The sequence below is a fragment of the Stenella coeruleoalba genome, assembly GCF_951394435.1.
Source record: "Stenella coeruleoalba genome assembly, chromosome: 17".
NCBI lineage: Eukaryota > Metazoa > Chordata > Mammalia > Artiodactyla > Delphinidae > Stenella > Stenella coeruleoalba.
In genome coordinates, this window is record NC_137163.1 from 2,835,486 (window position 1) to 2,860,801 (window position 25,316).

The 25,316-nt window shown below is 44.4% G+C and overlaps 1 protein-coding gene across 12 annotated transcripts in view; it reads left to right on the forward strand.

Moving 5' to 3' along the window:
* PTK2 (protein tyrosine kinase 2) overlaps positions 1–25,316 on the forward strand; it is a gene marked incomplete at its 3' end in the record, with an annotated part of 253,282 nt that overhangs the window by 167,529 nt on the left and 60,437 nt on the right. For 11 of the 12 annotated variants that reach the window (XM_079902116.1, XM_079902122.1, XM_079902124.1 and 8 more), the window contains 3 exons: positions 14,718–14,774; positions 17,150–17,247; positions 22,431–22,515. In XM_079902116.1, coding sequence (XP_079758242.1) covers positions 14,718–14,774; positions 17,150–17,247; positions 22,431–22,515 — 240 coding nt within the window. Of the gene's footprint in view, positions 1–7,251; positions 7,336–8,287; positions 8,306–14,717; positions 14,775–16,136; positions 16,158–17,149; positions 17,248–22,430; positions 22,516–25,316 lie in introns of all 12 variants that reach the window. The other variant, XM_079902119.1, reaches the window with a different exon arrangement.

Genomic DNA, 25,316 nt, shown 5'->3' on the forward strand with positions numbered 1-25,316 from the left:
TGTTTCAGGGTTCTGTTTCGTTTTTTAATAACCAGGCCCTTAATCAAGCAGTAGGGCCTTAAGTGTAACAGAAACACAGGTAACGCGTGACGGCCACTGCACTGTGCACGTGGCTCTTGTCACATGTCTGGGTTGTAGTAGTGGGACGGAGATCAGAAGACGATTTTCTCTCTTGTGTGTCTGTCATGACAACCAGTGCAATGACCTCTTTCTTTCATTAGAAATGTTTGGTTTGATTGTGTCTGCTGAGCCCTTCGTTGATGATCAAATGCACCACTTTGTGATGGTACTTTATCAGTATTTATTATAAATTTAAAAAAATGTTTTTTTACTCTATAACAGATTCTTCTGGTTTAGTTAATCATGCAACATCATTCCAGTTGTTTAAGATTACCTTTAGGTTTCTCAAGTTAGTGACTAAAAATTGTTCTAAACGAAAATAAACTTAGCAAAATAAATGTTACTTGCGTTAAGCTGCTTCATTACAAATTCTAAAGCAGTTACTTTAATTTTTTTTTTGAGATTGAAGTTTCATGTTTTATTTGTTGAAAAGAAAGAGGTCATGTCAGCTAATCAGCTTCAACATACATAAATGCAATTCCCAAGCCTCTGAGTGCAGGGTTTAAAGAAGAGATGACAAGACCAACTCGTTCACAAGTACTGAGGGAGGTTCCTTGAATGTCTGGGTAAAGTTGGGTTCTACTGAATACAGGCTAACCACCCAAGTGGCCCCACTCTGGGGGCTTACCGGCCCATTTAGGATGGGTCCAATAGACTGATTTTGGAATATTTTACTCTAAGAGTCAGGATAGTTTAATTGCATTTATTTAAGCATTCTGTTTGTACAGTGAAAATGGGAAGTAACTCTTTCTAGGGAAAACTGTGCATTTCTGTTATCAAGCAGTTTCTTTATATATGCAAAAGTAGTTTGTAAACTGTAAAGTTCTATAAAATATAAAGTGGTATATGTATAGTCCATAATAATTATTTGCATTTCCCCCCTTTTTTTCTCACAGTCTCTGAAACACTAGGTCTGTTATTCATTCATTGCCCTGCCACTGCTTTGTAAATATAAGTACTGATAGTTGTTTACATGTGAACGAGGCTCAGAGATTATGCCAGGCATGTTCACAAGCACTGACTTGTTTGAACCTCGGGACAGCTTCCTCATGTTTCCACTTTATAGATGGGCTGAGGTGACGAGGCCTGGCTCACGTAGCTAGCAGTGGCCGAGAGCCTGATGGAAACCCAGATCTGGGCTCCAGACCCATCGCCTTTCCATTAGACCACACTGAGTCATTGGAAAGCTTGAGATGTTCGTGTGTAGAAGGGAGGGGTAGTTTTGGCAGAGTCTGAGTCTGATTTCAGGGTAGTTTTCTCCCATTTATCAGGAATAGCATAGTCCTGACTCATTTCTGACTGTTCTGTTGGAATCCACAAGTCCGCCCTGTATTGAAGTTAGAAAGAGTTTCTCTCGTCTGGTTTACATCCTAGTTTCACTTTTGATAATGCTGATTTAGAAGGTAGTCTCTGTCTGCGCTGAAAGCTTGATTTAAACGAAAGCTTTTAGAGATTTTTTTTAAGTGCCCTAATAGAGTATTGTCGCCTAGTACATGTGAAGTTAATTTTTGTAAATTATATGCTTTATGAAATGATTTAATCAAATTAATGCTGCTGGTGATTTTTACGTGCACCGAGTCGTACGTATTGGGGGTTTGACATGTTCATAGTACCTGGCTTACTGGAAATTCTTTTAATTCCATCAGCCACGACTAGCGTTCTGTAGTCAGTCTGGCGTTAGGAGAGACGTTCAGCCGTCTCTGACCAGGTAGGGGCAGGGCGGTTGATCGTGTTGCACGTGAACAAGGAAGTGTTCATGAAAGTGTTCATGAAAGTGATCATGAAAATACACCATCACCACCACCCCACCACCACCCCCGCCGTGCTACTTCCTTCATCCTAGCCCCCCTTCTCGCACCGTTGTCACAGCATCTGAACTCTCTTTGCCTCTTTGGAGATTTGAGGGTGCTCCTTGATGATGTCCCTCACCTCTCTGGCTCCTAAGGGAGTTGAGAAGAATACTCTGGAGTCACATGGGCGCTGAAGCATCTACGTCATGTGTTGTAGAATAACACCCAAGAAGGACCCGGAGCCAGATGGCTTCCTGTTCCTCACCCTGGAATTGGACTGAACCTCTCAGCTGCAAGCCTGGAGACAGGCAGACACTTGTAGGACCCCCGGGGGGAGTAGCCTGAGACACTTGCAGATGAAAAAGAGCCCGAGTGAGATTGGAGCAGTCATGAGCACAACAGAAATTTAAAGAGGATATTTACTTCTGGAAACGCTTTCCAGGCCACATGGATCCGTCCTCTTAGTCCTGTGAACTTGGCGTCCAGACTAGAGCGTGACCACCCCCTCCTAATAGCCTCCGCATAGCAAGGGACAGCGCGGCGCTTCCCTCACTAGAGCACTTTGAGCAAGGGTGCATTTTTGTCTGTATGAAAGTGTGCTTCACAGTGGCCAGTGTTTGGGTTTATTTAGCTGATGAACCATCCTAATCCTCTTGCTAAACTTATTAACACATTAATAAATAAACTTTAATAATCTTCTTAAAACTTATTACTACAAGAAGCCCAAGTATCGTCTTGTTAAACATAAAAACAGATATTGCTAACATCTGAAGACCCAGTTTTCTTTTTTCCCCCTTCACAGAGAAAAATTTTAAAGGAAGGCTTGAAACTTTTAAAATATAAATTCTGGAATTTGACCTCACGGGTTTCTAGTAGCATGTCATGGCTTCATCATGTTGTGGAATTTGTTAAAATCAAACTGCATGAGTCAAGATAAAAGGCATTTGATATTTTTACAAGCAAGAGGCCATGCGAATGGGTGGATATCGTCATGCTTTTGAATTCTTAGCTTTTTAACTCTTCGTCATGGGAGGCTCCAGACGCACACAGAAGCAGAGAGAGTAGATTGGGTAGCGATCTTCCAGGCTCATCACCCAGGTTCAGCAGCTGAAAACCTGCCACACCTCACCTCTGTCCCCAGCCACACAGACACACACTCCCCACAGATGGTCTCAAGCGCCTTGAAGGCATGTTCCTCTGTAAACATTTCTAAAAGATAAAGACTTTTTAAAAACAACATTACTACACTGTAAGAACGTTCTCAGTAATTCCTTAATACCAGCTGTCCGGTCAGTGCTCGGATTCCCTGGTTAAGGCATTTTCACACTTGGTGTCGTCCAGTCTGGGGTCAGACAAGCAGGGCTGGGTGAACTTGGCTGTGTCTCCTGTCTCCTCCTGTCTCTGTGCACTGCCGCCCCCCTTCTTTTTTTCTTGATCGCAGTTTATCTGTTGAGGAAATCGTGTCCTGTACGCTGTGCCCCACACTCGGCCTGGCCAAGTGCCGCTCCGTGCTGCTGTGTTGAGCGGGTCCCCCTCCAGCCCCTGTATTCCTGACTTACCTACAGCCTGGTCGTTAGGATTGAGAGGAGTTTGGTCGGATTCGGACTCAAAGATTTTGTTTTTACGAGCCCACGTGTAGGTGCTGTGTGACACCTGGCCGCTGTCTCGGTGACGTTAAGCCGATCCGTAGGTTCAGAGAGTCTGTGTTTCACCTCGTGGCTTTGGAGCTACTGATGTTTGTGCAGGAATTTTATTCGGGGCCACAGCATGGCCACGGGTGCATTCATGTCATCTTCGTTTATTTCGCTGTTATACTTCTTTTTTTTTTTGGCTGCGTTGGGTCTTTGTTGCTGCGCACGGGCTTTCTCTAGTTGCGGCGAGCAGGGGCTACTCTTCGTTGTGGTGCGCGGGCTTCTTATTGCGGTGGCTTCTCTTGTTGCAGAGCACAGGCTCTAGGCGCGCGGGCTTCCGTAGTTGTGGCTTGTGGGCTCGGTAGTTGTGGCTCGCAGGCTCCAGAGCACAGGCCCGGTAGTTGTGGCGCACAGGCTTAGTTGCTCCACGGCATGTGGGATCTTCCCAGACCAGGGCTCGAACCCGTGTCCCCTGCATTGCCGGGTGGATTCTTCACCACTGCGCCACCAGGGAAGCCCTGCTGTTACACTTCTAAAGACAGCCTCCGCTCATCAGCTGTTCAGTTGCCCTGAGAAATGGGTGACTGAGAAGTACGTTTGCCATGCCCTCCCCCTCCCTCTGTCCCCGCCAGACCTCCCTGCTGCTCCTTGGCCAGTGCCCCAGGCTCACCTCTGCTCTGGAAAGCTTTTAGCAAACGACTCCTTCCATATTTAGAGGTGCAGCCCTACAGGAAAGCACTCCCTGTCCTGCGTCTGCTCTGAGTTTGTTCTCCATGGCACTTACATGTTGATGTACCACACGGTTGACTCACTTAATCGTCTTTTCCCCAACCCAGAATGTAAGCTCAACAAGGGAAGAATGGGGGGGGGGCTGTTTCAGTGCTGTAGCCCCAGCACGTACACAGTGTGCTGTTAGCTCATGGTAGGTGTTTACAAACATAATTAAAGTAGTCATCTTGGATAAAATAAAGGAAGGGTCCTAACACTTTTTTTAATGGTGTGGACAATATTCTTGTTATTACTCAAAAAAAGTTATGCTGTATTTTTTAAAAAGTATTTGCTTTTTAAGTTAATATGAAGAATAGTCATTACCTTAGTTTAGAAATAAGATAAAAAATTGAAAGGTAGGAATAGCTTTGCGCTTTTGGAGTGGTTGTCCTGTGCCGGGTGCCCTGGGAGTTCATGGAATCCTCTCTGCATCTCTTTACTTGAGGAAGCTTCTCTTACTGCCTCATTTTACAAATAGGACAACAGAAACAGAAGTTGGGTAACTTTTCTAATGTCATGGGGTGAGTAGTGGAGCCAGAATCTGAATCCAAATAGAGATTTTTGTATATTTTATTTTTCCATAATTTCACACATAGAGGATGGTTGTAAGAATAGTAAAGTGAAGTCTCATATGTTCTTTACTCAAATTCACTATGTCTCTATTTTGGCCCACTTGCTTTCTCCTTCCCTCTACTTTTTTTTTTTCTTTTTTAAAATTGAAGTATAGTAGATTTACAATATTGTGTTAGTTTCGGGTGTAAAACAAAGTGATTCAGGGGTTTTTTTGCAGATTATTTTCCATTATGGGTTATTACAAAAAGCGAGTATAATTGCTGTGCTATACAGTAGGTCCTTGTGGCTTATCTGTTTTATATGTAGCAGTGTGTATCTGGGCATCCTGTACTCCGAACTTACCTCCCCACATCCCCCTCTGATAATCATAACTTTGTTTTCTGTGTCTGAGTCTATTTGTTTTGTAAGTAGATTCATTTGTATTATTTTTTAGATCCCACATATAAGTGATATCATACAATATTTGTCTTTCTCTGTCTGACTTGCTTCGTGTAGTATGATAATCTCTAGGTCCATCCATGGTGCCGCAAATGGCATTATTTCATTCTTTTTTATGGCTGAGTAATATTCCATTGTATATATATGTACCACATCTTCTTTATCCATTTCTCTGTCGATGGACATTTGGGTTGATTCCATGTCTTGGCTATTGTAAATAGTGCTGCTATGAACATTGGGGTACGTGTCTCTTTTCGAATTAGAGTTTTCTCCAGATACATGCCCAGGAGTGGGATTGCTGGATCATATGGTGGTTCTGTATTTTATTTTTTTAAGGAATCTCCACACTGTTCTCCATAGTGGCTGTATCAATTTACATTCCCACCAGCAGTGTAGGGGGAGGGTTCCTTTTTCTCCACACCTTCTCCAGCGTTTAGTATTTATAGACTTTTTGGTGATGGCCATTCTAGCCAGCGTGAGGTAATATACCTCACTGTAGTTTTGAATTTCTCTAGTAATTAGCAATGTTGAGCATCTTTTCATGTGCCTGTTGGCCATTTGTGTGTCGTCGTCTTCTTTTTTTTTTTTTGAAACATTTGAAAGCAAGTTGCAGACATGGTATGCCCCTTTACTTATAAATGTTTCAGTGTGCATTTCCTAAGACCAAGGACATCCTCTTACACAGTCACAGTGTCTTTACCAAAACCAGGGAATTTGACTCTGATAGAATGCTCTTATCTTATCCACAGTCCGTGTTCTTGTTTCATCTCAATGACCCCTATAGCTGTTGCCCCTCCACCCCATCCGGAATTCCATCCCGCCTGGCACAGGGCACTGTTTTCGTGTTCTTAACCGATAAAACACAGGGAGCTGCCCTCTGGAGTCATCACACAGGAAACTGCGTGTGTGCTGAGGGGGGAAGATGGAACAGTGCACATTGGTGGGATAACAGCACACCCCGTGGGAGCGTGGCCGCGTTGTCTGTTTCAGTTCTTCTCATTTCTGTTCCTAACTGATGGCCGTAAGTTGTTGCCGTCTTCATCCTGACCCTGCTCTCCCTGGGCCCACACCTGGAATCCTTACCTTTCTTGATGGGACCCTGTGGATCTGCAGTTAAGTTGTGCATGCCCACTGCATCTTTTCTGTCACATGGTGTCACCGCTGCATTTTAAAGGGCCGTACATCCCTTGTTTTGACTCTAGTTTGACTTGTCTGCTCTTGCCCTTAGCGTACTGCAGTTGTTTCTTCTCTGTTCTACTGTCCTGGGTGCTTGTTCATCCAGCAAGTGCCTTATACAGAGAGAGTTGACTTTCAAGTGAGTTTGCAGCACATGAGTGAGAGTGAATGAACAAAGGATGCTGGTAGGCGGGGGAGGGGCTTTGCAACCTATGTATTCAGATGTCCTTATGTTTTTTATGTTAAGGCAGTTTATTTAAGGTGTACACTTAAGGTCTGTGTCTTTGCTGATGATTTGGGGGAAAGTGCTTATAAAGCTCTTTCACAAATCAGGATCTGCTAGTTTTCTGCAATTTTTTTCTTCGTGGTTGAATGTTAGATGTTCACAAGAATCTTGAATTGTCTATTGGTCTTTGTTGTTTGTCTCATTTCATTTTGTTTCAGTTTTGTGATTTGTAAAGGTATCTGTACCTTTACTTGGCTGGCTTTGTAAAGGCTTAGCTGGCTGACTCTCTTTATGTCTTGCTAAAACTTTCTGTGTCTAGTGCTAATCTTTCCTAAGAGGGAAAATTGCATTTTAAAATATTAATATGTTTCTTAAAACTCAGTTATATTAAGAAATCAAGTGTGCCAGTAGTCACATAAAAGCATTGCAATTTTGTATTTGTTTTTATTGATATGCCTTAAAATATAAGTTTGCTCTTGTATTAAAATGTGTTTGTTTTTCTCTTTCCTCCTCCTGCCTCTTTATAAAGGAGTCAGTCACTGCCAACATAAAGTTAAGAAAGCTAGGCGCTTTCTCCCTTTGGTCTTCTGTTCCCACGAACCTCCTTCTGCGGGTACTGCACTCATCTTTGCACAGACTCTTACTAACCACAGCGCCCCAGGCAGCAGCCTAACCAGATGCTTGTAGATTACCCTGAGCGGGAGTGCCTGTCCTGGGGGTCCGTGAGTGCTGTCCACTGCCGGCAGCGGTGCTGTGGGCCGCTCTCCTCATGGAAGACTGTTGCCCGTTTGCTGGTTTTTAAATGCGTGACAGGGCTAGAAGTCGCTTCCTGGCTTCCCCTGTGGGATCTTAGTGTTTTACCAAAGGGGCCGGCAGGTACCTTTGCCTCGTGGGTTTCCTGACCTGGCATGAGATTAATGGAGAAGGATGGTCCAAGTGAGCCCCAGGGGTCTGCCTTTCCTGCCTCGGGGGCAGATACTCAGGGTGCTGCAGAGCAGAGGCCAAGGGGGGGAGTTTTCCAGCAAAGGGAAGATTATCTGTAACAATTGGAAGAGTCACTTCTACAAACACTGTATAATTGTAAGTGGAAGCTCGCCGCAGAGCCTCAGGTGCTGTACTCCTTGAGCTTCTTTGGAGAGGCTGGAATCCTGCGGAGGCTTGCTGAGGGCTGTTCCCTGCTTATTGTGTGGGGTACACGTCAATGACCCATAGTTTTCATTTCCAAGAGGATACAAATTTCTTTCGAGGCAAGTAGAGTCATTTTTTAACATTTAACTGTGAGGAGCAATCCAGTTTTGCTTAATGCGGCAGAAACGCACTTAAACTGCTATTTACTTGGGGTGACGTGTGGACCGCTGAAAACTCGCATTAATGCCCTTAAGTAAACATGCTAACTCCTATGATCTTCTTTTATCTTTTGAATTAGACTGGGGGGGTAATTTTTGTGTTTTCCTTACATTTTGATTTGCTTGTCATTTTAATAGAGTTTTCCCTCTCTCCCCCCTCCCCTCTCCCTCCCCCCTCTCTCTCCTCCCCCTTTCTTTGCATGCCACCCGGATCTGCAGATGAAATTAGTGGGGACGGTAATATTTATTTTCATGTTTGTGTTACTAATATAATTATTTATGGATATAAATATCATTCCGTATTTAATGAAAGGCAAAATGTGGCTTTAATCCAACAAAACAAGTATGAAGAAACCGTGGTGTGAGTCAGTGATCTCTTCAGAATTATGTAGGGCTTTGACATGGGAAGGGTAACTGTCAGTTTCTTTACCACATCTCGGTAGTAAATTCAAGTCGTATCTATTCATAGCGAATTCTAGAGGTGAAGAAAAGTTGTCGAAATGGTATCATTCAGCAGTAAATGGGAGAAATTTGCACACTCCTCCACACATACGTAATAGTCATTTTTAGTTTGGGAGTGAGGTAGTGGAAAGGAAAGAAAGAAAAGTGATGTTTGAGAGTCAAACAGCCTAAAATAATTAGAGAACTACCAGCAGGAGTGATGATGAGTATTTCTCAGGCAGCTGAGGTTGTCACTCTCATAAACCAGAAATTTAGAAGCACGTGTAGTGTCTTGTTTTCCATTTCCTTTGTGTACTGCCTGCACGAAGCTTTGTGCTCTTACGATATGGAGTGAGGTTTATAAACTAAAATTAAAGGAGGTTGCATTTTTCCTCACGATTAAATGAAATAACGCTTTCACTGAAGAGTCCGTCTGTGCTTGCGTGTGTGTCTGGTCGACGACTTGAGCACCATATGAGCAAAGTGCTTGCAGTCAGACGTCTGGACTAAACGTGACTTGGAAGGCGCCTTGCCTCCTGGGACTTCCAGCTCCAAGCCTCGTTCCCAGGCCGACTCCTTGGTGGTTACTGGGTGGGCGCCCCCGATGTGCGTGCGTGTCCTTCACCAGCGAGTCTCCCAGCAGGGGTTCAGAACATGATTGGTGTTCTCCTCGCTGTCGTGCGGGTGAGGACACGGGTGACCAGTCCAGGGCTGCTGGGTGAGTGGTCAGGTCCCAGGCTCCAGCCTCGCCCCGTCCCGTCACCAGCTGGCCAGTTGGGTGACCTTGAGCAAAGCACTTCATCTCTGGAGTCTTCATCTGTAACAGGCCTTGATGTTTGTCGTGCGGACTACTGTGAAAGCATAAAGATGTCAACAAACGTGTATTAACGAGTGGCTGTTAGCACATTATTTATCTAAAGAAAACATCGTGCCTTTTCCCCACATTTGAATTAGGGTGAGTAGTAGTATCCCCATTTTACAGGTGAATAAGCTGAGACTTCCACAGACTAAGGCCTGCGGGCCAAATACGGCTCACCTCTGTTTTTGTATTGCTCCTGGAACTAAGAACCGTTATTACAGTTCTTAATGGTTGGGGGTACAATCAAAGAATAGTACCTGGCATCAAAACTATGTGAAATTCAAATTTCTGTGTCCATCAGTAAAGTTTTGCTGGAACATAGTGACACGTTCACTCATGACGTGTCTGCCCACCCCTGCAATCTCAACAGCAGAGTTAAGTGGTTGCAGTGGAGACTTTGTGAGCCGTGAAGTCTAAGATACGTACTGTCAGACCTTTTGCAGAAAAAGCTGACCGACCCCGGTGCAGGTCACAGAGCACAGCGGAGCCCTTCCTGGCTTCCTGAAAGCCCTCCTGCCCCTGGCCCCCACAAGCTGGTCGCCACCTCCAGGGCTCACGGCAGGGTCACGTGTGCAGGTGTGGTGAGAAGCTGTGCTGTTGCTTGGTCCCACTGAATTGCTGAGCAATCCCGTGACTGTGCATGTGTTGCCCTGGGGGTGGTGCCTCATCAGGCCTCCTGAGGGCAGCAGGGCGCCGACCAGAGGCTGTCGTCAGAGCACTTGGTGTCAGGCCCCGAAGGGCAGGTGGAGGAGGTAGAGAGGGAATCACCTGGCCCCCCTCTTCCCCGCGGGGAGGGGTTGGCTCCTGAGAGCTTTGTGGTCCTGCAGGCTCCGGTGCACTTCCTTTTGTTTACAGCCGAGCGTCCACTGCTCTGTCCCTCTCCAGCTCGAAACTGACCCCTTCACGGTGACTCCGGAGGCTTCAGGCTCTTTGCGTGACGGAGCGTGACAGGCGTGTGTCACTGGTTTCAGTAGTGACTTCACTAGGCCTCTTTTCCTTTGTTTTAAAAGGAGAACTTTGTACCTTTCCTAATTACTGAGCTGTCGGTTTCTGCCCTTTTAACGTGTCTTCCCCTCATTTTTATTTTACCACGTATTGTGATACCAAACCTTTCAAATTACAGTGTTATCCAAGGTTTCAGAAGTCTCTGTCCATTTTTCAAAATGTTTACTTTGAAATATTTGACTCATGGTCCTAGAATTGTCTCCCAAGTGCACAGACCCAGTTAAGCCTTCCAGGGATGCCCATGTTGGGGGTGAAGTCCCAGAACATCCTTAGGGGAACACTCCGAGGTTTCGAAGCATCAGGTATCTGGTCTCACAAATAAAAGTCCCCAGAAACGTATTGGGAGATAGTAAAGAACGAAGCCCAGAACATGGCGGCCCAGGAGCTCTGCTGGAGCGCTGAGTGGCTGGGGACTGTGAGAAACTCAGGGTGCCTCTGGGTCCGCCAGCTTCCTGCCTGGGAAGCGGGGATGATGATAACAGTGCCACCATGTACGATGCCCCGAGGATTAGATGGCGACATGTGTAGCTGTTTGTGACGGCGTCTGGCGTTAGGGCGAGCGCTCCGTTAGCTGTCGTCCTGCTCAAGTGGAGGGTGCAGAGCTGCTTTCCTGTATTTGTGACGAGATCTTTGAACCTGTTTCCTTTTCCTTTATATTTTCCTTCTTTTATGTCATTATTTTGGGGGCCAGGTGGTTTCAGGGTGGACTCCAGTTTTTCAGGGGCCCTTGAGTATGTAAAAGTACCTTGCATCTCAGTGTCATACTGTCTCATAATCCTAAAAACCAGGAAGGAAAAAGGGAAGATAGAACCAAATCAGTATCAAGAATTCTTAGACAAATATGCCGAGTATCCCCACTTGGAAAGCCCTATATAGAAGGTTACGGTAAAACCTTTGTAGGTCCACGTGCCTTCAGTAGTGTTGACCTTTCTGCATAAGAACCAACTCAAGGAGAACACAGCAGCAAAAGTTCACGTGACGTCACGGTACCCATAGCCACACCCACGTGTCGTCATGAGTAATGCCCAGGAAGCTTGGATAATCCCCAAAGTTTTTTTGTAGAATTCACACAGCACTAAAGGAAAAAACTGCAGCCTTTCTCTTGTGATTGTGTGAATTAATGCAAGTGCATGCAACTTGGTTTTTCCCACGTCACTTTTGTGTGTTAGCCTCTGACACATGAGCCATTTTATTCTTACTCCTTGAAGCCGGTTCAGAGTCGGTATCCCTGCTGAGAGTTTTATAAGAAGAGGCCATCTGGGAAGCGCTTACAGTCCCACCAGGAAGGCTCCTTCCAGAGGCCTCAGAAGGAGGGAACCAAGGAGCCTCCCACCTGTTTGTCACCTGTCCTGTGCAGGGCTGCACCACAACTTCACGTGCATCTCTGTAATCCTCACGACGGCCCCACCAGGTAGCCGTGCTCGCACTGGGCACGTGAGGGCACAGCTGAAGCGCAGACGGGTTCAGCGGCTCCTGGGGTGGAGCAGCGCCCAGACATGCAGCTGTGGCTGGCCTGGCTTCCTCGCCTCTGGGTCACGGGGAGCGCCGTCCCCTCCTGCACTGTTGAAGGGCACTCCTCCCTTTCGTTCAGCAAGTGCTTACTGGGTGCCTCCCGGGCCGGCCGGCCCTGGGTTGGAAGCTGAGAACACAGCAGTAAACAAGGTACATACAGCAGGGCCCACTGCCCTGGGGGCTCTGCTCTGGATGGGGGTACACGGTTGACGAGGAACCAGAGGACCGCCAGAGGGTTGGTAGTGATGGGCCCTGAGCAAAACATGTCAGGCAACGTGATCGAGAGTGATGGGGGTGAGGATGGGTCTCTGAACAGGTGACACTCAGGTGGCAGATACCATTACCCACAGAGACGGAGGGACAGGCGGTCAGTGACCCCAACAGCCTTGGGAAACTTTGGTGCCCGCAGAGTTGATGGATCCCCGATATCTCCTTAGTAGAGCTGAGAGCCAAGTGCAGGGGGTGTTGAAGATTCCGGAGCAAATCTGGTAGCAGGGCGGCAGAGGCAAGAGATCTGGGCAGTTTCACTGCCAGAATCCGGCCCCTCAGGGTCAGCTAATGTGTTTGGCCTCTAAGGGTGTGTGCTTTGTGTGAAAGGGGGCAGCAAGGGTGGGTCTGTGGTTGCAGGAAATTGAGCCTTAGTTGCATGTGCTCTGAGGGAGGGGCGTGAGGGGAGCTTGTCCGACTGCAGACAGAGTGAGTGGCTGAGTGTCCGTCTGTGGGGCCTTAGCCCCGGCACATTCCTCCGCTTAGCCCTTTCCTTGCCTCTGCCTTAACACCACCTCCATCCCCAAATTGCATCTCACCTTACACGAAAGCAAGGCTCCTGGCCTAGGAACCATCACTCACTCTTCCTGGTAGTCACTGGGAACAGGATAGGAGGGAGAAATTTAGGAATAAAGAATGTAAGGTTTGGGGTAGATTAAATAATTTTTTTCTTTAATCCTGAAAGTAGTATTACCTATAAACATGTAAGAATAATATAAATTATCCACCTGGCATACAGGACTCACAAATAGGTAACATTTGCTAAATCTCTAAAGGAGAACCGATTTATTGACTTTACATTCTGCCAGTCGAATTTGTTTTTACTTTAATCACTTTTAATGATGATTACGAATTAAGAAATGAATTCTTGGGCTTCCCTGGTGGCTCAGTGGTTGAGAATCCACCTGCCAATGCAGGGGACACGGGTTCGAGCTGTGGTCCAGGAAGATCCCACATGCCGCAGAGCAACTAAGCCTGTGCGCCACAACTACTGAGCCTGTGCTCTAGAGCCTGCAGGCCACAATTGCTGAAGCCCGCGCACGTAGAGCCCATGCTCCGCAACAAGAGAAGCCACTGCAGTGAGAAGCCCGTGCACCGCAATGAAGAGTAGCCCCCGCTCGCCGCGGCTAGAGAAAGCCCGTGCGCAGCAGCGAAGACCCAACGCAGCCAAAACTAAATAAATAAATTTTAAAGAAAAAGAAGAAGAGGGCTTCCCTGGTGGCGCAGTGGTTGAGAGTCCGCCTGCTGATGCAGGGGACACGGGTTCGTGCCCCGGTCTGGGAAGATCCCACATGCCGCGGAGCGGCTGGGCCCGTGAGCCATGGCCGCTGAGCCTGCGCGTCCGGAGCCTGCGCTGCGCAACGGGAGAGGCCACAACAGTGAGAGGCCCGCGTACCGCAAAAAAAAAAAGAGAAGAAAGCAAGAAATGAATTCTTCCAGTTGCTTTTAGATTGGGTCTCAGTCGTTACCGTAGCAGTATGTAGAACAGTTGATATCTAGAGACCGTAAACTATATGTAGTCTCTATTTTCTTTGGTTTCTATAATTTTAATATCTGAATGGAGTAATAATGGCAGCACAGAAGAAAGAACTTTTAGTTCTTTAGCTTTTAGTTTCTCTGGGGTTAAATTTTGAAAACGATCTCTCTTCAGATGATAATTCAGGAAGTACTGCCCCTCCTTTCCTGGCCCATCAGCCTAAACCCTTGTGCATAGAGCTACTAAAGGTTTTCCTCTTTCCAGAAAGAGGAAGACAGACAAGAGCTGAGTGATTTTTCAGTGTAATTGTTATCCAAGTGAGTGGGTGTTTTCTACAAAAGGGGTTTTCCCCCCACTAATGTGGTGGTGGGTCTTTAAGTTGCTGCATTACTGAAAGGAATTAGTGGAAACATTGGAACTCCTTGACATTACGTCTGAAAAGAACTCGTTTCAATGTGCTGTTTGTTCTGATTTTATTCTCTTTGGCACATCTTTTACCCTTTTGACATTAATGCATACTGTTTAAATATCTGAGTGAAAAGTTACAGGAGAGAAATTCCTGGGTTGCTTTCACTCTGAACAAATGAAGTAAGTTAGCCCAGTTAATCTCCTCAAAAGTCAGCCTGCCGTTTTGTTTTCTAAAGGAGAACATCCAGACTGCTGTGGAGTCTAACTATGAATGAAATCTAAGCTGTGTTCTGGAGGTACCGGTCTTGTTTGGAGAAATCCTGGTAGACAGCGGTGTGGTTTTAAACGTGTATTTGGTGTAGTTGAGGGGGAGCTTGGCAGTCAGTACCGCTTGGTGGGTTTGAATCGTGCAAACAGTTGTTTCATGTCTTTCTGTTTTCCACAAGGGCTTTCTCTGTTAGTCTCTTTGCTCTCTGAGGAACAGGTCTGTGTATTATGACATGTTGGACCATGGTGTCACTTTTATTTCCATAAATGACTCATGTGTGAGCAAAAATGGAGTAATAGTGTTTTAAGAATAATGTCAGCATGGTAGGGGGTTTAGGCAGATCATTTTGCCTTTTCGAGTTATATTAAAGGCCAGGGGGTTGAATATTTCACCTCTGTTTCCTTTCCTACAGAAACAGATGACTATGCTGAGATTATCGACGAGGAAGATACCTACACCATGCCCTCGAGTGAGTAGACTTTTAAATATCTCGTGTTTAAACGGTTTAGGTATTTATTGTCCTTTTAGAACTACTTTTAAGACCTTATTGAGTTAGTAACAGAAATATTCTTTTCAGCCTTTAGAATTCTGTATTGTATGTGCCCACTGCCAGGTCAGAAGCCTGAAACTCAAATATCTATAATAAGTCAATTCACTTATGGGGTTTTTGTAATCTTGTTTTCTGGCTCTATGATAATATAACCTTTAATGATTAGAGCATTCCCTCTCTGTAGGAAATTAGTATTTGAAGTTAAATATGTATACTCACACATATATACAGCTCTTTGAATACACACATTTAATGAGTTGCATTTCCCCTTTGAACTTTCATTTTTTTATTGCCCTTGACTAAGCAATTACAAAGAGCAGCCCGCGTCCAGTCCGTCCAGCTCCGAGTTGGAGGTGTGGGGAGAGAAGGGCTCTTCACTGACCACCCCCCACAGCAGCCTAGCAGTGTCACCCTCTGCTTCTCTCCGCTGTGCGGCTTGCTGGTGAAGAGAGTCTGGGAGCCCCAGCCCTTGTGGTGGGGTGTATATAGTCACAGCTCTTGAGTTGGAGACAACCTTGGAATTTCACTCAGGTTAAAAAAAAAAGTTAACCCTACCTCTTAAAGAGGCCCAATTAGGAGTCCACCTTACAGCCTCAGAGGCCTGATAATTCAACATCTGATGTCCTGGTTTCAGTAGAGCTCCATGTATTTGGAAAATAAATGTTTCAGGTGCTTTACCCTGTTGTGTAAATATTTTAAAAGTGGTTCTCAATAGATTTACCATATACACTGAGGAGAGTTACCAAAATAAAGAGAAACAGCCCAGCCCTGTCAGGCAAACATTATCCTGGGTGGACCTCTCCTTTCAAGAGCTCCCAGGTTAGTGATTTGAAACAGAGGCAAGAGCTGAAAAACTTAAATGTGTTTACTTTGACTTGCAGTAGCAATTTGGAAGAATGTTTAAATTTAGGTTTAAAGTTTTGGTTAGCCACCTAGCCATTTGTACATTCCTGCAGAGTATCCACATTTTTATTCGTATATTTTCATAGTTGAGTGGTAAATGTCCAACATGGCTAACTTTTATCCAAACCCCACAAATACGGTTATCATGTAGGAATTTATGGGATAGAAACGTAAAGCATTGTGTATCACACTGAGTTAACTTGAGGATGTTACTTGCGTTTGGTGTTTGGTCCTCTTTTTTGACCCGTGTTGATAGTCAAAATATTTAAGAAAGTAAATATTGAAATGTACTCTCCGAGTTTGTTGTTGTTAACCTAATTGCTATTAGTTATTTCTAAGCAAGGTCTTCAATTTTTTTCTCTCTTAATTGCAATACAGAAAGCTATGGAATAGATGAAGGTAACAGGATTCCTTTAAAATAACTGCATTTGCTTGCAATTGCAACCGATGGAATGATAACGGGATGTTTCAGTTTTCAGTTAACTTTTATTTAAAAATTTTTTCATTGGTTTACTCATGCTGTTAAATCAATGGAACTACTAGCTAAAGTGATTTTAAAGAGGAAAATAACCTTCTAAAATTTGGGTTGAATTTTCTGTATGATTTATAATTTGACAAATTAGAAGAAATCAAAATACCAAGCAGTTAATTGGATTAGAATCATCCACTAGGTTCCTAGTGGGTATTTTCTTTCCATGTGTCTCAACAGCCTGCTAAATAATTGGTTTTGTATAAATCATAACAATTTAATACATTAATTTGAGGCACATGCTCTCAAAAATATAAAATACTTGTTATTTATTATGTGATACGTTCAACTTTGATTCCAAGTCATCTGATTTTGAAATCAGGTTTTAGAAGCTCCCTCTTTAAACTCTTTTAGCTCCGTGAATAATATAGATAGGATTATAATAAAGTGGAAAACTCTTAAACTTGTAAAGCTACTCATGGGACAATTTTTTGTTCCCTCCATATTTACAGACTTTAGTTACTTGTAAAATAATTGCTTTAAATAACTGTTTTTTAGCCTTCATATATTAATACCTGAACTAATAGCTCATATTAATTAAACATACATAAACTTGGAGCAATTATTTAGAAAACCATCAAATAGATAATCAGCTAAATCAGACATTCAAAACTACAAAAAAAATCTACCTTGTATAAAACTCCTCATTTTGGTAATTCAAGCAGTGCTGTAACAGGTACATAAATTCCTTTAAAAATACTGTTTAAGAGAATTCCACTCTGTCTAAAGCATTTTCATAGAATGATGTGCCACCGATGAAGGTTTTACTCATGGATGATGATGAAATGAGGTGTGCCCAGTGTTTTCTACACTGGGGATGTTGCACTGAAGTATCTTCTGGTGTGTGGATCATGTTTTGCAGCCAGGGACTATGAGATTCAGAGAGAAAGAATAGAACTGGGACGGTGCATCGGAGAGGGCCAGTTCGGAGACGTGCACCAAGGCGCTTACACGAGCCCGGTGAGTCCTGTCAGACAGCAGCCGAGCCGCTCCTGCTTACGTGTAGGCTGCTCCTGTTCGTCTTCACGGGTCCTTAGTTCTTCCGGGTGTTTGCAGTTGTCCTTCATAAAGCTTATCACGCATGTCGACTCACTTGCTATAAAACTGGCAAAATTAGCTCCTGAGACCTGGGTCTTCTCTTCGTTTTAGTCTTTCATGCAGCCTCTGTCATCAGTAATGGATTCCACAGATGATTGTTCCCTTGGGTGCAGTTGACAAATAGATAACAAACAGATGCAAAGTCAACAGCAGTTAGCCAGCATTCCCAATTACCTGCATTCTCAAGAAAAGAACATTAATTTGCCCCAAGTTGCCCTCCCAAAGAGATCAGTGAATTTTTTTTAATGATTTGTTTAAGAATCATCTCATTGAGATGTAGTTCACATACTGTGAAATTCACTCTGTTAAAGTGCACAGTTCAGTGGTTCTTTAGTATATTCACAGAGTTGTACGGCCATCACCACAGTCAATTTTGGAACATTTTCTTTACCTCAAAAGAAACCCCATACCTTGGCGAGGATGTGGAGAAGAGGGAAGCCTTGTACACTGATGGTAGGAATGTAAATTGGTGCAGCCACTGTGGAGAACAGTATGGAGGTTCTTCAAAAAAGTAAAAATAGAACTACCATATGATCCAGCAAGTTCCACTCCCGGGTATGTATCCAAAGAAAACAAAAACACTAATTTGAAAAGATACACGTACCCCAGTGTTCATAGTAGTATTATTTACAATAGCCAAGACATGGAAGCATCCTAAGTGTCCATCAACAGATGAATGGATAAAGAAGATGTGGTAGAAACTAACACACCATTGTAAAGCAATTATACCCCAATAAAGATGTTAAAAAAAAAAAAAAAGATGTGGTATGTATATGTATACAATGGAATATTATCCAGCCGTAATAAAGAATGAAACTTTGCCATTTGCAACACCATGGATGGACCTGGAGGGTATTATGCTTAGTGAAATGAGTCAAACAGAGAAAGGCAAATACTGTTATGTTATCACTTATATGTGGAATCTAAAAAATAAATGAACCAATGTAACAAAACAGAAACAGACTCAGAGACATAGAGAACAAACTAGTGGTTACCAGTGCGGAAAGTGGATGGGGGGAGGGGCACGATAGGTACGGGATTAAGAGGTGCAAGCTACTATGTATAGAATAAATAAGCAACAAGAGTATATTGTACAGCACAGGGAATATAGTCAATATTGTATGATAACCTTTTTTATAATAACTTTAAATGGAATATAATCTATAAAAATTTTGAATCACTATGTTGTACACCTTAAACTGATATACTATTATAAATCAACTATACTTCAGTTTAAAAGAAAGAAAAGACAAAAGAAGCCCCATACCTGTTAGCAGTCGCTTCCCATTCCACCCTCCCCCCAGCCCTTGCCAATCCAGTTTGCTTTCTCTTTCTCTAGAGTTGCCTGTTCTGGACATTTCATATAAGTGAAATCATACAGTGTGTGGCCTTGTATGATTGGTTTCTTTCCATTAGCATAATGTTGTCAGGTTCATCCACGTGGTAGCCTGTGTCAGTACTTCATTTCTTTTTATGGCCAAATAACATCCCATTGTATGGATAAACTACTTTTTGTTTTGCCAGTCATCAGTTGATGGTCATTTGGGTTATTACCACTTTTTGGCTGTTATGCACAATGCTGCTATGAACACTCGTGTACAAGTTTTTGTGTGAACATAGTTTTCGGTTCTCTTGAGTATGTGTGTCTAGGAGTGGAATTGCTGGGTCATCTAGCCACTGTTTAACTTTCTGCCGACCTGCTAAGCTTTTTTCCAAAGAAACTGCCCCAGTTTCAGTTCCTAGCAGCAATGTGTGAGGTTGCCCATTTCTCCACACCCCGACCAACGCTTGCTGTTGTATGTCTTTTTTTATTAGATCAGTAATTTTTCAATGACAGTTTAAAATAACAGTACATACATGTTCAAGAAACTATTTTTAACTGGAACAATGACAGTGAACAGAGATGGCTTTAGTAGGGATATAATAGCAGATGATTGACCTTTTGTGACCCCCGATATGGAAACTGCAAATGGCAATTTTTCCCCCTGTGTCTCCTTATCTGTCAGTTTTCCACATCCTTTACACATGCGCTAGGGATACACTGATCATTACTTTTATAACCGGAGGACTGTAAAAGTCTTTCCTTCGAGGAAAATAGATAATTGTTGTTAGAGATTCTGTTTTTTAAAGTTCAGTTTTGAAAGTTTTTACCCTTATACTTATATAAAACTGTATCATTTATTATATATTTTTATCCATTATCTCTTTTTCCAGTTTTTTGGGGTTTTTTTTTGTTTTTTTTGTTTTTTTTGTTTTTACTCTATCTGTATTGTTTATCTTCTTAATTCTCTTAACTCTGCTCTTGAGGCAAAATGCATTAGAAAGAGCCCTGGATCTAAATTTGATCAGAAGACCTAAATCTTAGAGCTGGATCTACCTGACTGTGAGATGTAAGGGAGGTGAGGCTTCTTGATCTAAAGTATTGGACTTGAACCCAGTGGTCTCTGAGCTTCCTTACATCTCTAGAATTCTTAACAAGCAAGCATTCTGAAGTTCCTGGAGTACAGGGACTTACCAGGATCACACAGCTAACAGCAGGGCTGATAGACTTTATTTCAGTCACTTATAAGTAATTCATTTTAGTTGTAAAAATACAAGAGAAAAATTTTTTTCAATATCCATAGTGTTTACTAAGTATTTGTTGAGTGAATCCCAGCCTCCAGGAAAATATCAGCGCTAACCTTTTTTGTTGAATGTCTTTCTGATACACATCGTATGTGAATGCTTGTTTATTTTGTTTTTCATGTGGGAATCTCATTTTATAGCCAATTCATTCCTCTAGGTTTCCGTTAAAAATCCTTTTTCCAGTTTATGCTCTTTAGTGTTCTGTAAGATGTAATAACATTTTATCAGGGATTCTTAATAATTGGTCAAATGTAACTCAGCATAGATTTCATGGGCAAGAACCCAGCACTGGTTACGTTATTTGAGATTCAGTGAATTCTTTTAGCAGTTATTTGTCAGTCGTCCCCCAAGTGGCAGCTCGGCGGTGGGGACGCTGTCATGAACAAAACAGTCAGGGTTCCTGCTCGCACAGCCCTTAAATTCTATCTGAGGCACGAGGGGACCGGCAGAAGCAAACACATTGAGTATCAAGTGGGGAATCTGTGCTCCGAGAAAAACAAAGCCTGGGCTTGGGGAGGTCAGGGCCCTCTTCCCGTGAGACGCTGACACGTGAACAAGGAGGGGCAGTCCCTGAGCTCCCCGTGGGGAGTGTGCCAGACAGGGCGGAGCTCCAGTGCAGGGACCCCAGGTGGAGCTGAGCGGGGAAGGAGGACGACGAGGAGAAGCGAGCAGAGGGGGACTGGGCCGGGTGCAGGGGCGGCGCACGGGGCGGCAGGGCAGCCCTCATTCTCAGAGTCATGGGCACGAGGCGTATCTGAAGGCTCCCAGCACACACTTTTCTTTTTTTCTTAGGCCCGGTTATCAGGTTCATTTTTATAATTTGAGCATCGCTGGTCATCTGCGCACGCTCGCATCATTATTATCCTAGTCTTAAAAACCATGCTTTAAATCTATTTTCTCTTAATTCATCCCAGAGCAGTCCTCCTCTAGACTCACTTGTTAAGATCTTTTGAGTGTCTGCTAGCTGTTACTAACTCAGAGCCTCATCACCTGCCCCTCACCTCGGCCTCGTGGACACCAGGGTGGCATTTTCATTCAACATTGAAGAACTGCTCTGTCCCCCTAAACTCTGCTTGTGTTTTAAAGAAGGTAATGAAAATTGTGTCGTGAGCAGTTACTGAGATGTGTTCGCATCTGCCCCCTTTTAAAGGCTTTTAGAAAACCCTGTGCTCAGTTCTGGTCTTGCGTGCTGTGGACTGACATCTTCTCCAGCATCAGGTCTCTGTGACCAGCCGCTCTGACAGCTCGGCACCCCCCAGGCCTCTGCAGCCTTGGGCCACTAGTCACCGGGCCTAGTCCATGGACTGATGGCCGAGACACCTGGTCTGCTCACGTACACCCCTTTGTAGACATGCGGCCTGTGGAATCTCAGGCTTAGCACCCACTCGAAACTATGCATTTTTAGAGAGCAGTATTTTCCTTGCGTTTCTTTACTGTCTTAATAAAGCACCATGTTCAATATTTGAGTTGAATTGACAGGATTGATGATGACTTACGGTCTTACAGAAGTTTCTGTTGTTATTCAGATCTCCTGTAAAATGGGCATTTTGTGTCATTTCTCAGGTATACCAATCAGCCTTACGCACATAGAGGTAGAATTCATGGTGCTGGTCCTGGAAGTTTGCTGTGTAGTTACAGAGGACAGACTAAGTCATTCAGAGCAGAGTGGTCACATTGAGATGTCCTGGGTTGCTAGTGACTCTCAGAAGGCCCCAAACTCAGACGTTTAACAGATGGGCCTCTGTGCCAGCAAGCTGCCGTCCCACCGACATCTCAAGCCTGTCTTGTCCAGAGCTGGGCTTCTGATCTCCCCCTTCTCTCACCAGAAACCCGAACTCACCCTCCCCGACGCCCAGCCCGCTGTCTTCCTGCCCCCCCCCCCCGCCTCCGTGGCGCCTTTCCTCACCTCCCCTTTCGGGGGGCCTCTCACTTAGGGTAGAAGCCACAGGGTCTGACCCCTCTCTCCACCCCTGGCCGGCATCCCCTCCCCTCCAGCAGTTCTTTGTTCTCATCCCCTCTCTTCCCTCTCCTCTCGGGGAGGTTACCTTCTAACCCGCTCCAGTCCACGATGGATGTCTCGTTCACCGTGTTTGTCTGTATCCTCCTCTGGGATGTCAGCTGGAGTAGCACAGGGGTCACCGGCCCTTGTTCACTGGTGCAGCCTTAAGCCCCTACAGGAGTGCCCGGCACTACGGAGAGGAAATGTCTGTGGAACAGACGAATCGCCTGCAGCGTTTTACATGCACGTCTGTTTTCTGGGGTTTTTCTACAGAGGATTTTAACTGTTCCTCTCACTCTTGAGATTGTACAATTCTGGTTCTGTCTGATCCAGAATCCAGAGTTGCAGAATAAACAGCCTGTCCTCAACATGCCCATTGATTAACACAGAGACCCTCTTGTTGCATGTGTCCCCGTCACAGGAGAATCCAGCTTTGGCGGTTGCAATTAAGACATGTAAAAACTGTACTTCGGACAGCGTGAGAGAGAAATTCCTTCAAGAAGCCTGTAAGTTTCTAGAAATGTCTGTGGAACTCCATTTGACTTTCTGTGAAATTCAAACTGTCTCTGAAGATGTAAGAAAAATAATGTTTTGACTTTTAATGAGACAACTACATTTATTACCCTGCCATGCAATTAGTACCTGTATTTGTAGAGGCACGTGTCTACAGAGTTTCCCAGGTCAGCTGTCATGTTTGGGATGTAAAGGCAGATTGACTTCCTGTCCCTTCGTCCTCCGGTACCTTGCACCATAGCCACCTTCACCCTGGCATTGGGCAGATATATAGAGATGCCAGCAGGCCCTGGAGTTGGAGGTGAGCGGGACAGACACAGTCCCTGCAGGATGGAGCCCACGGATGAGTGCGGGAGAGGAAACCCTGCCTGTCCCGAGGGGGCTGCTGTGGAGAGCTGTGTGTGATGGGCCCTCTCTCCTGAGTGCAGACCCTCAGAGAGCCAGGATCTGGTCCTGCCCGTTTGCAGTCATCAGGCTCTTTCCCTCCTGCCCTCAAACTGGGTCGTCTTCCTGCTTCCGTTCGGCTTGTCCCTTCTGACCACATACTTTAATAGTGTCTCCTTAGGAGGCTTTGTCACAGGGCCCTGCTCTTTCCCTTTCTAAGTGTCCATAATTAAATATGCATTGTCTAGGGATTTCCCTGGCGGTCCAGTGGGTAAGACTCTGCGCTCCCAGTGCAGGGGACCCGGGTTCCATCCGTGATCCGGGAACTAGATCCCACATGCGTGCCGCAACTAGGAGTCCTCATGCCGCCACTAAGAAAAAAAAAAGATCCTGCATGCCACAACAAAGATCCCGCATGCTGCAACTAAGACCGGGTGCAGCCGAAACAAACAAACAAACAAATAAATAAATATATACATACACACGCGCACACGCGCACACGCACGCACACACTGTTTAAAAGTTACTCTTGTCTCTGTCTCCCTCTAGACTTTAAGCCCCAGTGGGGCAAGGAACGTCTCTCTTCTGCTCACCGCTCAGACCCAGAGACAGCACAGGGCTTAACTCATAGAAGGCGCTCAGTAGCCACTGGTCGTGTGAATGAGTCTTGGTGCCCTTCATCACATGTACATTGAATTTCAGAAACATTTACCACCCAGTAGTCCAGTAAGTCACAAGTCATGGATGAGTCATATTGTGAGTTCATCAGTTAAGTCGCAGCAAATCCTAGTCCTGTCCCTGGATCTTTGACTTAAGTACAAGACAAGGCCTGGTGATGACTTCTTTCTTCAGGGCATCTAGGCCAAGAAAACACAGAATATATATCAGCCATCATTACCTAACAGCCTGTCCGCCTTACCTTTTGTGGTAAAGTGCATTATATATTTTCAAAAATGCACATTTTTAAAACGGCTTCTCCTTCTCTAAAATTTTTATGAACAGTTATTGTATCGTGATTTCTGTAGGGCTTTGGAATCACCATTACAGAAATCAACTTTAGAGTTTCACAGGAGTAGTCAGTTCAAACTAACCTTGTTCTCTTTTTGAAAGGCTGTTATTTCAGAGAAACATGATGGATGTAGTACACCTAAAATCCTGTGGGGCTTTGACAGGCTCTATACGTAAGAGGGGAAGTAAACTTTTTCTATAAAGGACCACATAGTAAATATCTTAGGCTCTGCAGGCCAGATGGTCTCTTGGCACAACTGCTCAGCTCTGCCATCAGGGTGTGAAAGAGCCACAGACAGCACGTAAAGGGCTGAGCAAGACTGTTCCAGTGAAATTTCATTTGTGAAAAGCAAAGAGCCGCCCCTATAGCCTGAGCCCCTTGCCCCGGGTGGATGAATAACAGGTCAAACCGCTACACCTATTGGGTTTTAGTTCAGCAGGGATAGAGTTTCCTAGTGACCACAAGATTCTCCTCTTAGCCCTGTACTGTGTAGTATTTTTAATAATTACTTCTGTAAAGGGTAACATAAAACCAAAAATGATGGTAAGTCAATTGAAAATGAGTGAATATACTGGGTTCCTGAATGTTTATCCAGAAATATCACATTCTACGTAAGTGATGAACTGCATTGACAGGATGAAACTCAGTGATAATATCACATTATACGTAAGTGATGAACTGAATTGACAGGATGAAACTCAGTGATAATATCACATTATACGTAAGTGATGAACTGAATTGACAGGGTGAAACTCAGTGATAATATCCCATTATACGTAAGTGATGAACTGCATTGACAGGATGAAACTCAGGGATACGTTTTGGATTTTGTGCCAGGTGTTTATGTGGGGAGGGTTGCTTGTTTGTTTGTTTGTTTTTAACTACCAGGTCCTATTCTTGGAATATGTAGGCAAAATTGAGGGGGAGAAAATACCTTAAGGGTTTCAGTTCTCTCAAGTGAATGTGGGGTGACTTTGCAAGAAGCCAGTGTAATCCTTGGGTGCGTTGGTAGGATATACAGTCCTCCATATCCGCAAGTTCTGCATCTGCAGATTCAACCAACTTCACTTGAAAATATTTGGGAAAAAAATTCCAGAAAGTTCCACAAAGCAAAAACTTGAATTTGCTGCGCTCTGATATCTATTTACATAGCGTTTACATTGTATTAGGTATTACAGGTAATCTAGAGATGGTTTAAAGTATAAAGAGGATGTGCGTAGGTTACGTGCAAATACTCTGCCGTCTTTCAGAAGGACTTGAGCATCTGCAGATTTTGGTTTCCCCCTGGGGGTTCTGGAACCAATCCCCTGTGGATACTGAGGGACGGCTGTAGGGTGTCTAGAGTGAAAACAGTGAGAGGCCTGTCTACTCCAGACGTATCCAGCACTGAGTTGCAGTCCA